Genomic DNA, 14,201 nt, shown 5'->3' on the forward strand with positions numbered 1-14,201 from the left:
CTAATATAACATTTTTTAACCTAATATAACCATATATAATCTAAATTAACCCCACATAACCCTTTATAACCCTTTATATCCTAAGATAACCCTATATAGCCCTTTATAACCCTATATAACCCTTTATAACCCTATGTAACCTTATATAACCCTTTATAACCCTATATAGCCCTTTATAACCCTATGTAACCTTATATAACCCTTTATAACCATATATATATCCCTTTATATCCTAAGATAACCCTATATAACCCTTCATAACCCTATGTAACCTTATATAACCCTTTATAACCCTATATAACCCTATATAAGCCTTTATAAACCTTTATAACCCTATATAACCCTATGTAACCTTATATAACCCTTTATAACCCTATATAGCCCTTTATAACCCTATATAACCCTATATAAGCCTTTATAAACCTTTATAACCCTATATAACCCTATGTAACCTTATATAACCCTTTATAACCCTATATAGCCCTTTATAACCCTATATAACCTTATATAACCATTTATAACAGTTTATAACCCTAAATAACCCTATAACCCTTTATAACCTAATATAACCCTATATGTCCATGGTCTCTCCCCAGTACTACTACTCAGTGAGGATCTTCCCTGGTCAGGAGCCCAGCAGTGTGTGGGTTGGCTGGGTGACCTCTGACTTCCACCAGTACGACATGGCCTTCGACCTCCAAAAGGTCCGCACCGTCACCGTAACCCTGGGAGACGAGAAGGGCAAAGTTCACGAGAGGTCAGATATCTGGGGGTTCCTGGGGTCAAGCTGAGGACACACGCACGCACGTCACACATACACACACACACACTGTCCTGTGTTCAGACTCAATCAGAACTGATACTCAAATATCCTGCTAGTTAGTCATGATCATACTCTGCTTCTTATGTGGTTGGAATATTTAGAATTTCACATCTCAAATGTTTCTTCTTTTATGGTTGTGGTTGTACTGTAAAACGATGATTGTGAAGTGTCTCTGTCTCTGTCTATAGTATCAAGGGTAGTAACTGCTGTCTCTGTCTATAGCATCAAGGGTAGTAACTACTGTCTCTGTCTCTGTCTATAGCATCAAGCATAGTAACTACTGTCGCTGTCTCTGTCTATAGTATCAAGCGTAGTAACTACTGTCTCTGTCTCTGTCTATAGCATCAAGGGTAGTAACTACTGTCTCTGTCTATAGTGTCAAGCGTAGTAACTACTGTCTCTGTCTCTGTCTATAGTATCAAGCGTAGTAACTACTGTCTCTGTCTATAGTATCAAGTGTAGTAACTACTGTCTCTGTCTCTAGCATCAAGCGTAGTAAAAACTGTCTCTGTCTCTAGCATCAAGCGTAGTAAAACTGTCTCTGTCTCTAGCATCATAGTAACTACTGTCTCTGTCTCTGTCTATAGCATCAAGCGTAGTACCTACTGTCTCTGTCTCTGTCTATAGTATCAAGCGTAGTAACTACTGTCTCTGTCTCTAGCATCAAGCGTAGTAACTACTGTCTCTGTCTCTGTCTATAGCATCAAGCGTAGTAACTACTGTCTCTGTCTCTGTCTATAGCATCAAGCGGAGTAACTACTGTCTCTGTCTCTAGCATCAAGCGTAGTAACTACTGTCTCTGTCTCTGTCTATAGCATCAAGCGTAGTAACTACTGTCTCTGTCTCTGTCTATAGCATCAAGCGTAGTAACTGCTGTCTCTGTCTATAGCATCAAGGGTAGTAACTACTGTCTCTGTCTATAGCATCAAGCGTAGTAACTACTGTCGCTGTCTCTGTCTATAGCATCAAGCGTAGTAACTACTGTCTCTGTCTCTGTCTATAGTATCAAGCGTAGTAACTACTGTCTCTGTCTATAGCATCAAGCGTAGTAACTACTGTCTCTGTCTCTGTCTATAGCATCAAGCGTAGTAACTACTGTCTCTGTCTATAGCATCAAGCGTAGTAACTACTGTCTCTGTCTCTGTCTATAGCATCAAGCGTAGTAACTACTGTCTCTGTCTCTGTCTATAGCATCAGCGTAGCATAACTACTGTCTCTGTCTATAGCATCAAGTGTAGTAACTACTGTCTCTGTCTATAGCATCAAGCGTAGTAACTGCTGTCTCTGTCTCTGTCTATAGCATCAAGCGTAGTAACTGCTGTCTCTGTCTCTGTCTATAGCATCAAGCGTAGTAACTACTGTCTCTGTCTATAGCATCAAGCGTAGTAACTGTCTCTGTCTCTGTCTATAGCATCAAGCGTAGTAACTACTGTCTCTGTCTATAGCATCAAGCGTAGTAACTGCTGTCTCTGTCTATAGCATCAAGCGTAGTAACTACTGTGTCTGTCTCTGTCTATAGCATCAAGCGTAGTAACTACTGTCTCTGTCTATAGCATCAAGTGTAGTAACTGATGTCTCTGTCTATAGCATCAAGTGTAGTAACGACTGTCTCTGTCTATAGCATCAAGTGTAGTAACTGCTGTCTCTGTCTATAGTATCAAGCGTAGTATCTGCTGTCTCTGTCTCTGTCTATAGCACCAAGTGTAGTAACTGCTGTCTCTGTCTATAGCATCAAGCGTCGTGAGTACTGTCTCTGTCTCTGTCTATAGCATCAAGCGTAGTAACTACTGTCTCTGTCTATAGTATCAAGCGTAGTAACTACTGTCTCTGTCTATAGTGTCAAGCGTAGTACGTACTGTCTCTGTCTCTGTCTATAGCATCCAGCGTAGTAACTACTGGCTCTGTCTATAGCATCAAGCGTAGTAACTACTGTCTCTGTCTATAGCATCAAGCGTAGTAACTACTGTCTCTGTCTATAGTATCAAGCGTAGTAACTACTGTCTCTCTCTCAGTCTGTAGCATCAAGCGTAGTAACTGCTGTCTCTGTCTATAGTATCAAGCGTAGTAACTACTGTCTCTCTCTCAGTCTGTAGCATCAAGCGTAGTAACTGCTGTCTCTGTCTCTGTCTATAGTATCAAGTGTAGTAACTACTGTCTCTGTCTATAGCATCAAGTGTAGTATCTACTGTCTCTGTCTATAGCATCAAGCGTAGTAACTACTGTCTCTGTCTATAGCATCAAGCGTAGTAACTGCTGTTTCTGTCTATAGCATCAAGCGTAGTAACTACTGTCTCTGTCTATAGTATCAAGTGTAGTAACTGCTGTCTCTGTCTATAGTATCAAGCGTAGTAACTGCTGTCTCTGTCTATAGCATCAAGCGTAGTAACTACTGTCTCTGTCTATAGCATCAAGCGTAGTAACTAATGTCTCTTTCTATAGCATCAAGTGTAGTCACTACTGTCTCTGTCTATAGCATCAAGCGTAGTAACTGCTGTCTATGTCTATAGTATCAAGCGTAGTAACTACTGTCTCTGTCTCTGTCTATAGTATCAAGCGTAGTAACTACTGTCTCTGTCTATAGTATCAAGCGTAGTAACTACTGTCTCTGTCTCTGTCTATAGCATCAAGCGTAGTAACTACTGTCTCTTTCTCTGTCTATAGCATCAAGTGTAGTAACTGCTGTCTCTGTCTATAGTATCAAGCGTAGTAACTGTCTCTGTCTCTGTCTATAGCATCAAGCGTAGTAACTACTGTCTCTGTCTCTGTCTATAGCATCAAGTGTAGTAACTACTGTCTCTGTCTATAGTATCAAGCGTAGTAACTGCTGTCTCTGTCTATAGCATCAAGCGTAGTAACTGTCTCTGTCTCTGTCTATAGTATCAAGCGTAGTAACTACTGTCTCTGTCTATAGTATCAAGCGTAGTAACTACTGTCTCTGTCTCTGTCTATAGCATCAAGCGTAGTAACTACTGTCTCTGTCTATAGCATCAAGTGTAGTAACTACTGTCTCTGTCTATAGCATCAAGCGTAGTAACTACTGTCTCTGTCTCTGTCTATAGCATCAAGCGTAGTAACTACTGTCTCTGTCTATAGCATCAAGCGTAGTAACTACTGTCTCTGTCTCTGTCTATAGTATCAAGCGTAGTAACTACTGTCTCTGTCTATAGTATCAAGCGTAGTAACTACTGTCTCTGTCTCTGTCTATAGCATCAAGCGTAGTAACTACTGTCTCTTTCTCTGTCTATAGCATCAAGTGTAGTAACTGCTGTCTCTGTCTATAGTATCAATCGTAGTAACTGCTGTCTCTGTCTATAGTATCAAGCGTAGTAGCTACTGTCTCTGTCTCTTTCTATAGCATCACGTGTAGTAACTGCTGTCTCTGTCTATAGTATCAAGCGTAGTAACTGCTGTCTCTGTCTATAGCATCAAGCGTAGTAACTACTGTCTCTGTCTCTGTCTATAGTATCAAGCGTAGTAACTACTGTCTCTGTCTATAGTATCAAGCGTAGTAACTACTGTCTCTGTCTCTGTCTATAGCATCAAGCGTAGTAACTACTGTCTCTGTCTATAGCATCAAGTGTAGTAACTACTGTCTCTGTCTATAGTATCAAGCTTAGTAACTACTGTCTCTGTCTATAGCATCAAGCGTAGTAACTGCTGTCTCTGTCTATAGTATCAAGCGTAGTAACTACTGTCTCTGTCTCTGTCTATAGCATCAAGCGTAGTAACTACTGTCTCTGTCTCTGTCTATAGCATCAATCATAGTAACTACTGTCTCTGTCTCTGTCTATAGCATCAAGCGTAGTAACTACTGTCTCTCTCTGTCTATAGCATCAAGCGTAGTAACTACTGTCTCTGTCTCTGTCTATAGCATCAAGCGTAGTAACTACTGTCTCAGTCTATAACATCAAGCGTAGTAACTACTGTCTCTGTCTATAGCATCAAGCGTAGTAACTACTGTCTATGTCTCTGTCTATAGCATCAAGCGTAGTAACTACTGTCTCTGTCTCTGTCTATAGCATCAAGCGTAGTAACTACTGTCTCTGTCTATAGCATCAAGCGTAGTAACTACTGTCTCTGTATCTGTCTATAGCATCAAGTGTAGTAACTACTGTCTCTGTCTATAGTATCAAGCGTAGTAACTGCTGTCTCTGTCTATAACATCAAGCGTAGTAACTACTGTCTCTGACTGTCTATAGTATCAAGCGTAGTAACTACTGTCTCTGTCTCTGTCTCTAGCATCAAGCGTAGTAACTACTGTCTCTGTCTATAGCATCAAGCGTAGTAACTAGTCTCTGTCTCTGTCTGTCTATAGCATCAGCGTAGTAACTACTGTCTCTGTCTATAGCATCCAGCGTAGTAACTACTGTCTCTGTCTCTGTCTATAGCATCAAGCGTAGTAACTACTGTCTCTGTCTCTGTCTATAGTATCAAGCGTAGTAACTACTGTCTCTGTCTCTGTCTATAGCATCAAGCGTAGTAACTACTGTCTCTGTCTAGCGTAGTAAGCATCTGTCAGCGTAGTAACTACTGTCTCTGTCTCTGTCTATAGCATCAAGCGTAGTAACTACTGTCTCTGTCTATAGTATCAAGCGTAGTAACTACTGTCTCTGTCTCTGTCTATAGCATCCAGCGTAGTAACTACTGTCTCTGTCTCTGTCTATAGCATCCAGCGTAGTAACTACTGTCTCTGTCTCTGTCTATAGCATCAAGCGTAGTAACTACTGTCTCTGTCTCTGTCTATAGTATCAAGCGTAGTAACTACTGTCTCTGTCTATAGCATCAAGCGTAGTAACTACTGTCTCTGTCTCTGTCTCTAGCATCAAGCGTAGTAACTACTGTCTCTGTCTCTAGCATCAAGCGTAGTAACTGCTACATGGTGTGGGCTGGAGAGAGTACGAGTCCTGGTCAGGGTCGGAACAACAACGGTCTGGAGATTGGATGTCTGGTGGACACAGTTAACGGACTGCTAACCTTCACTGCCAATGGGAAGGAGCTCAGCACGTACTACCAGGTGGAGACACAGCGCTGTTACCACATGGTCATCAACCTCCTATTGCTACATTTACATGATATTCATTTAGCAGACGGTCTGATCCAGAGTCACTTACAGTCAGTGAGTCATTTAGCAGATGCTCTGATCCAGAGTCACTTACAGTCAATGAGTCATTTAGCAGACGGTCTGATCCAGAGTCACTTACAGTCAGTGAGTCATTTAGCAGACGGTCTGACCCAGGGTCACTTACAGTCAGTGAGTCATTTAGCAGACGCTCTGTTCCAGAGTCACTTACAGTCAGTGAGTCATTTAGCAGACGCTCTGATCCAGAGTCACTTACAGTCAGTGAGTCATTTAGCAGACGGTCTGATCCAGAGCCACTTACAGTCAGTGAGTCATTTAGCAGACGGTCTGATTCAGAGTCACTTACAGTCAGTGAGTCATTTAGCAGACGCTCTGATCCAGAGTCACTTACAGTCAGTGAGTCATTTAGCAGACACTCCTTGCTGACAATGTTGACCATGTACAGTCGTAGCCAAAAGTTTTGAGAATGACACAAATATAATTTTCACAAAGTTTTCTGCTTCAGTGTCTTTAGATATTTTTGTCAGATGTTACTATAGAATACTGAAGTATAATTACAAGCATTTCATACGTGTCAAAGGCTTTTATTGACAATTACATGAAGTTGATGCAAAGAGTCACTATTTGCAGGGTTGACCCTTCTTTTTCAGGACCTCTGCAATCCACCCTGGCATGCTGTCAATTAACATCCTGACTGATGGCAGCCCATTCTTACATAATCAATGTTTGTAGTTTGTCAGAATTTGTGGGTTTTTGTTTGTCCACCTGCCTCTTGAGGATTGACCACAAGTTCTCAATGGGTTTAAGGTCTGGGGAGTTTCCTGACGATGGACCCATCATATAGATGTTTTGTTCCTCGAGCCACTTAGTTATCACTATTGCTTTATGGCAAGGTGCTCCATCATGCTGGAAAAGGCATTGTTCGTCACCAAACTGTTTCTGGATGGTTGGGAGAAGTTGGTCTTGGAGGATGTGTTGGTACCATTCTTTATTCATGGCTGTGTTCTTGGCAAAATTGTGAGTGAGCCCACTCCCTTGGCTGAGAAGCAACCCCACACATGAATGGTCTCAGGATGCCTTACTGTTGGCATGACACAGGGCTGATGGTAGCGCTCACCTTGTCTTCTCCGGACAAACTTTTTACCGGATGCCCCAAACAATCGGAAAGGAGATTCATAAGAGAAAATGACTTTACCCCAGTCCTCAACAGTCCAATCCCTGAACCTTTTACAGAATATCAGTCTGTCCCTGATGTTTTTCCTGGAGAGAAGAGGCTTCTTCTTTGTTGCCCTTCTTGACACCAGGCCATCCTCCAAATGTCTTCGCCTCACTGTGCGTGCAGATGCACTCACACCTGCCTGCTGCCATTCCTGCCCCGCTCCCGCAGCTGAATCAACTTTAGGAGACGGTCCTGGCGCTTGCTGGACTTTCTTGGGCGCCCTGAAGCCTTCTTCACAACAATTGAACCGCTCTCCTTTAAGTTCTTGGTGATCTGATAAATGGTTGATTTAGGTGCAATCTTACTGCCAGCAATATCCTTGCCTGTGAAGGCCTTTTTTGTGCAAAGCAATGATGACGGCACGTGCTTCCTTGCAGGTACCCATGGTTGACAGAGGAAGAGCAATGATTCCAAGCACCCCCCTCCTTTTGTAGCTTCCAGTCTGTTATTCGAACTCAATCAGCTTGACAGAGTGATCTCTAGCCTTGTCCTCGTCAGAACTCACACCTCTGTTAACGAGAGAATCACTGACATGATGTCAGCTGGTCCTTTTGTGGCAGGGCTGAAATGCAGTGGAAATGTTTTTGGGGGATTCAGTTTATTTGCATGGCAAAGAGGGACTTTGCAATTCATCTGATCACTCTTCATAACATTCTGGAGTATATGCAAATTGCCATCATACAAACTTGTTGCGAAAAGTGCAAATCAATCCCAGAACAACAGAAAAAGGACCTTGTGAAGATGCTGGGGGAACAGGTACAAAAGTATCTATATCCACAGTAAAACGAGTCCTATATCGATATAACCTGAAAGGCTCATCAAGGATGAATCCACTGCTCCAAAACCAGACTACGTTTTGCAACTGCACATGGGGACAAAGATCGTACTTTTTGGAGAAATGTACTCTGGTCTGATGAAACAGAAATATAACTGTTTGGCCATAATGACCATCGTTATGTTTGGAAGAAATAGGGGGAGGCTTGCAAGCCGAAGAACACCATCCCAACTGTGAAGCACGCGGGTGGGAGCATCATGTTGTGGGGGTGCTTTAATGCAAGAGGGACTGGTGCACTTCACAAAATAGATGGAACATGAGGTAGGAAAATGATGTTGATATATTGAAGCAACATCTCAAGACATCAGTCAGGAAGTTAAAGCTTTGCTGCAAATGCGTCTTCCAAATGGACAATGACCCCAAGCATACTTCCAAAGTTGTGGAAAAATGGCTCAAGGACAACAGAGTCACTGTATTGGAGTGGCCATCACAAAGCTCTGATCTCAATCCTATAGAATATTTGTGGGCAGAACTGAAAAAGTGTGTGTGAGCAAGGAGGCCTACAAACCTGACTCAGTTACACCTTCTCTGTCAGGAGGAATGGGCCAAAATTTCCCTATTGTGGGAAGCTTGTGGAAGGCTACCCGAAACATTTGACCAAAGTTAACCAATTTAAGGGCAATGCTACCAAATACTAATTGAGTGTATGTATACTTCTGACCCACTGGGAATGTGATGAAAGAAATCAAATCTGAAATAAATTGTTCTCTCTACTATTATTCTGACATTGGGCCCTGGTCAAAAGTAGTGTTCTATATAGGGAATAGGGCTCTGGTCAACAGTAGTGTACTATATAGGGAATAGGGCTCTGGTCAACAGTAGTGTTCTATATAGGGAATAGGGCCCTGGTCAAAAGTAGTGTTCTATATAGGGAATAGGGCTCTGGTCAACAGTAGTGTTCTATATAGGGAATAGGGCTCTGGTTAACAGTAGTGTTCTATATAGGGAATAGGGCCCTGGTCAAAAGTAGTGTTCTATATAGGGAATAGGGCTCTGGTCAACAGTAGTGTTCTATATAGGGAATAGGGCTCTGGTCAAAGTAGTGTTCTATATAGGGAATAGGGCTCTGGTCAACAGTAGTGTTCTATATAGGGAATAGGGCTCTGGTCAAAAGTAGTGTTCTATATAGGGAATAGGGCTCTGGTCAACAGTAGTGTTCTATATAGGGAATAGGGCTCTGGTCAACAGTAGTGTTCTATATAGGGAATAGGGCTCTGGTCAACAGTAGTGTTCTATATAGGGAATAGGGCTCTGGTCAACAGTAGTGTTCTATATAGGGAATAGGGCTCTGGTCAACAGTAGTGGTCTATATAGGGAATAGGGCCCTCTGTGTCTCTCTATAGGAATAGGGCTCTGGTCAACAGTGTTACTATATAGGGAATAGGGCTCTGGTCAACAGTAGTGGTCTATATAGGGAATAGGGCTCTGGTCAACAGTAGTGTTCTATATAGGGAATAGGGCTCTGGTCAAAAGTAGTGTTCTATATAGGGAATAGGGCTCTGGGGTCAACAGTGGAGTGTACTATATGGCTGGAATAGGCTCTGATCAACAGTAGTGTTCTATATAGGGAATAGGGCTCTGTCAACAGTAGTTTCTTTAGGGAATAGGGCTCTGGTCAACAGTAGTGTACTATATAGGAATAGGGCTCTGATCAACAGTAGTGTTCTTAAAGGGAATAGGCTCTGGTCAACAGTAGTGGTCTCTGTGGGAATAGGGCTCTGGTCAACAGTAGTGGTCTATAGTAGGGAATCCAGGGCTCTGGTCTAAAGTAGTGTTCTATAGGGAATAGGGCTCTGGTCAACAGTAGTGACTATATAGGGAATAGGGCTCTGGTCTAAAGTAGTGTTCTATATAAGGAATAGGGCTCTGGTCAACAGTAGTGGTCTATATAGGGAATAGGGTCCTGGTCAAAAGTAGTGTTCTATATAGGGAATAGGGCTCTGGTCAACAGTAGTGTACTACCTCTACAGGAATAGGGCTCTGGTCAACAGTAGTGGTCTATATACAGGAATAGGGCTCTGGTCAACAGTAGTGTTCTATATAGGGAATAGGGCTCTGGTCAAAAGTAGTGTTTTATATGGGAATAGGGCTCTGGTCAAATGTAGTGTAAAAATAGGGAATAGGGCTCTGATCAACAGTAGTGTTCTATAAAGGGAATAGGGCTCTGGTCAACAGTAGTGGTCTATATAGGGAATAGGGCTCTGGTCAACAGTAGTGTACTATATAGGGAATAGGGCTCTGATCAACAGTAGTGTTCTATATAGGGAATAGAGCTCTGGTCAACAGTAGTGGTCTCAGGGAATAGGGCTCTGGTCAACAGTAGTGGTCTATATAGGGAATAGGGCTCTGGTCAAAGTACTGTTCTATATAGGGAATAGGGCTCTGGTCAACAGTAGTGGTCTATATAGGGAATAGGGCTCTGGTCTAAAGTAGTGTTCTATATAAGGAATAGGGCTCTGGTCAACAGTAGTGGTTATATAGGGAATAGGGCTCTGGTCTAAAGTAGTGTTCTATATAGGGAATGGGGTGTGATTTGTCCATATCCTGTGTTTTAATAGCTGTGTCTCTGTGTTCTCTCTCTGCAGGTGGAGCCCAGTACCAAGCTGTTCCCTGCTGTGTCGCTCAGGCCACCAGCCCCAGCATCTTTCAGTTTGAACTAGGACCGGGATGGAGGAACAGGTACAGCTCTGTACTGACAGGATGGGAGGGCAGCCACAAATAGGGCTACAGATATGGGCTCTGGGAAAAGTCAATTTGGAGCTGTCTCTACTGGCTGTGGAAGGTTATGAGGTTTGTCTCTCTCTGTAGGCCTCTGAATGGCTTTCTTTGGTCGGTGCACCACTGATGAGACATCTGTGTACTTCACGTACCTGTCTCTGCATCAGATCAGGGTAAAACCACACACTAAGGATAGGTCACCCACAAAGCTCCTGTCTCTGTGGGACTCTACAGACTTCTGCCGTAGCTCCAGGACTCTGACCTCTACAGTAGCTCCAGGACTCTGATCTCTACAGTAGCTCCAGGACTCTGACCTCTACAGTAGCTCCAGGACTCTGACCTCTACAGTAGCTCCAGGAATCTGACCTCTACAGTAGCTCCAGGACTCTGACCTCTACAGTAGCTCCAGGACTCTGACCTCTACAGTAGCTCCAGGACTGTAAAGCCTGTTGTATGTTTCAATCCAAGTATTTATTTATATGTTAGATTTTTTTTTTTTTAAATGTCACGCAAAAAAATAGATTGGCACTTTTTGTAGGAGGTACAGTTATGTAAAGCCATAGTTTGACCTTTGAAAGAGTGATGAAGTGAATTATGTCCCTAACCCACAATCCTCCATTACTTTCTCCATCAGAACGATAGCAGAGAAGGTCATGCCCCTGTCAGCGGGACTGTTTAAGAGTGAGAGGAGGAACTCCTGTCCCCTCCCCTCCCAGAACCTAACCCTAAACCTGTCTGTTTCTATGTTACTAGAACGTCATGCCCCTGTCAGCGGGACTGTTTAAGAGTGAGAGGAGGAACTCCAGTCCCCAGTGTCCTCCCAGGCTGCATGTCCAGTTCCTGACCCCGGTGCTGTGGAGCAGGGTGCCCAACCACTTCCTCAAGGTGGACGTATCCCGGGTCAACGACCGCCATGGCTGGCTGGTCACCTGCTCTGAACCGCTCCAGTTCATGTCCCTGCATATACCTGAGGAGAACAGGTGATGACCCTGCCCTGTCCCACTCGTCAGGAGTGAGGGAGGGCTTAAATATGGTACAACAATATCTGTCAAAAATTTAACGACCTATAGATTTTTAAATTTCTTATTAGAAATTAGTGCAGCGGTTAACGAAAGCAGAGAAAGGGGAACGATAGCAGAAAAGGGGAACGATAGCAGAGAAGGGGAACGATAGCAGAAAAGGTGAACGAAGCAGTGAAGGGGAACGATAGCAGAGAAGGGGAACGATAGCAGAGAAGGTGAGCGATAGCAGAGAAGGGGAACGATAGCAGAGAAGGGGAACGATAGCAGAGAAGGGGAACGATAGCAGAGAAGCTGAACGATAGCAGAGAAGGTGAACGATAGCAGAGAAGGGGAACGATAGCAGAAAAGGTGAACAAAGGTGAGCGATAGCAGAAAGGTGAACGATAGCAGAGAAGGTGAACGAAAGGAGAAACGATAGCAGAAAAGGTGAACGATAGCAGAAAAGGTGAACAAAGGTGAACGATAGCAGAACGTAATGTATGAGAAGCAATAAAATGTTGTTGCAATCAGGAAGTTCCTCACTAAGCTGTATGTCAGTTTATTGACCTTCTGTGTCCCCCTCCTCCTTTTCATCCTCCTTCTCCTCTACCGACCCCCTCCTCCTCCCCCTCTTCCTCCTCCTCCTCTACCTCCCCCGCCTCCCCCTCTCCCCCTCCTCCTCCTCTACCTCTTTCCTCCTCCCCCTCCTCCTCCACCTCTACCTCTCCCCCTCCTCCTATACCTCTCCCCCTCCCCCTCTTCCTCTACCTCTCCTCCTCCCCATCCTCCTCCTCTACCTCTCCTCCTCCCCATCCTCCTCCTCTACCTCTCCTCCTCTACCTCTCCTCCTCCTCTCTCCCCCTCCTCCTTCTCTACCTCTCCTCCTCCTCTACCTCTCCCCCTCCTCCACCTCCTCTACCTCTCCTCCTCCTCTTCTACCTCTCCTCCTCTACCCCTCCCCCTCCTCCACCTCCTCTACCTCTCCCCCCCTCCTCCTCCTCTACCGTCCCCCTCCCCCCCCTCCTCCACCTCCTCTACCTCTCCTCCTCCTCTACCTCTCTCCCCCTCCTCTACCTCTCCCCCTCCTCCTCCTCTACCCCTCCCCTCCTCCTTCTCTACCTCCTTCTACTCTACCTCTCCCCCTCCTCTTCCCCCCCTCCTCCTCTACTGCTCCCCCTCTCCCCCTTCTCCTCCCCTCTCCCCTTCTCCTCCCCCTCCCCCTCCTCCTCCTCTACCTATCCTCCTCCTCTACCTCTCCCCCCTCTTCCTCTCCCCCTCCTCCTCCTCTACCCCTCCTCCTTCTCTACCTCCTTCTACTCTACCTCTCCCCCTCCTCTTTCCCCTCCTCCTCTACTGCTCCCCCTCTCCCCCTTCTCCTCCCCTCTCCCCCTCCCCCTCCTCCTCCTCTACCTATCCTCCTCCTCTACCTCTCCCCCTCTTCCTCCTCCTCCTTCTCCTCTTCCTCCTCCACCTCCCCCTTGTCATCCTCCTCCCCCTACTCTTCCTTCTCCTCCTCATCTTCCTCCTCCTTTTCCTCCTCTTCCTACTCCTCCCCCTTGTCATCTTCCTCCTCTTCCTCCCCCTTGTCATCTTTCTTCCCCTCCTCGTCCTCCCCCCTCTCCTCCTCTTCCTCCTCTCTCCTCCTCCTCCTCCTCCCCAGGTCAGTTGATATCCTGGAGTTGACTGAGCAGAAGGATCTGTTGAAGTTCCACTACCATACTCTGAGGTTGTACTCTGCTGTGTGCGCTCTGGGGAACAACCGTGTGGCCCACGCCCTCTGCTCCCACGCCGACGAGGCACAGCTGCTCTACGCCATAGAGAACAAGTACATGCCTGGTCTCCTCAGGACTGGATACTACGACCTGCTCATAGACATCCACCTCAGGTAGCTAGCCCACAGGTTAGAGAGGTGGGCCAGGAACCGGAATGTTGCTAGTTTTTCAGTTTTTGCCTAAAATGACATACCCATATCTAACTGCCTGTAGCTCAGGACCTGAAGCACGGATATGCACATTCTTGGAACCGTTTGAAAGGAAACACTTTGAAGTTTTTGGAAATGTGAAATTAATGTAAGAGAATATAACACATTAGATCTGGTAAAATATAATACAAAGAAAAAAACAACCGTTGTTTTGTATTTTTTTTGTACCATCATCTCTGAAATGCAAGAGAAAGGCCATATTGTATTATTCTAGCCGAGGAGCAATTTAGATTGCCACTAGATGGCAGCAGTGTATGTGCAAAGTTTTAGCCTGATCCAATGAACCATTGCATTTCTATTTTGTATCAAGACTGCCCAAATGTGCCTAATTGGTTTATTAATAACTTTTCAAGTTCATAACTGTGCACTCTCCTTAAACAATAGCATGGCATTATTTCACTGTAATAGCTACTGTAAATTGGACAGTGCAGTTAGATTAACAATAATTGAATCTTTCTGCCATATCAGATATGTCTATGTCCTGGGAAATGTTCTTGTTACTTACAACCTCATGCTAATCACATTAGCCTACGTTAGTTCAACC

The 14,201-nt window shown here is 44.5% G+C and overlaps 1 protein-coding gene across 1 annotated transcript in view; it reads left to right on the forward strand.

The window, feature by feature from the left end:
• The window catches only part of LOC112242112 (ryanodine receptor 2), a gene marked incomplete at both ends in the record, with an annotated part of 113,571 nt that overhangs the window by 14,112 nt on the left and 85,258 nt on the right, over window positions 1-14,201 (forward strand). The window contains 6 exon segments of the mRNA XM_042314754.1: window positions 597-757; window positions 5,678-5,837; window positions 10,543-10,573; window positions 10,576-10,620; window positions 11,421-11,655; window positions 13,337-13,561. Of these exon segments, the coding sequence (XP_042170688.1) occupies window positions 597-757; window positions 5,678-5,837; window positions 10,543-10,573; window positions 10,576-10,620; window positions 11,421-11,655; window positions 13,337-13,561 (857 nt within the window).

This window comes from Oncorhynchus tshawytscha, unplaced genomic scaffold, assembly GCF_018296145.1.
Source record: "Oncorhynchus tshawytscha isolate Ot180627B unplaced genomic scaffold, Otsh_v2.0 Un_contig_7070_pilon_pilon, whole genome shotgun sequence".
NCBI lineage: Eukaryota > Metazoa > Chordata > Actinopteri > Salmoniformes > Salmonidae > Oncorhynchus > Oncorhynchus tshawytscha.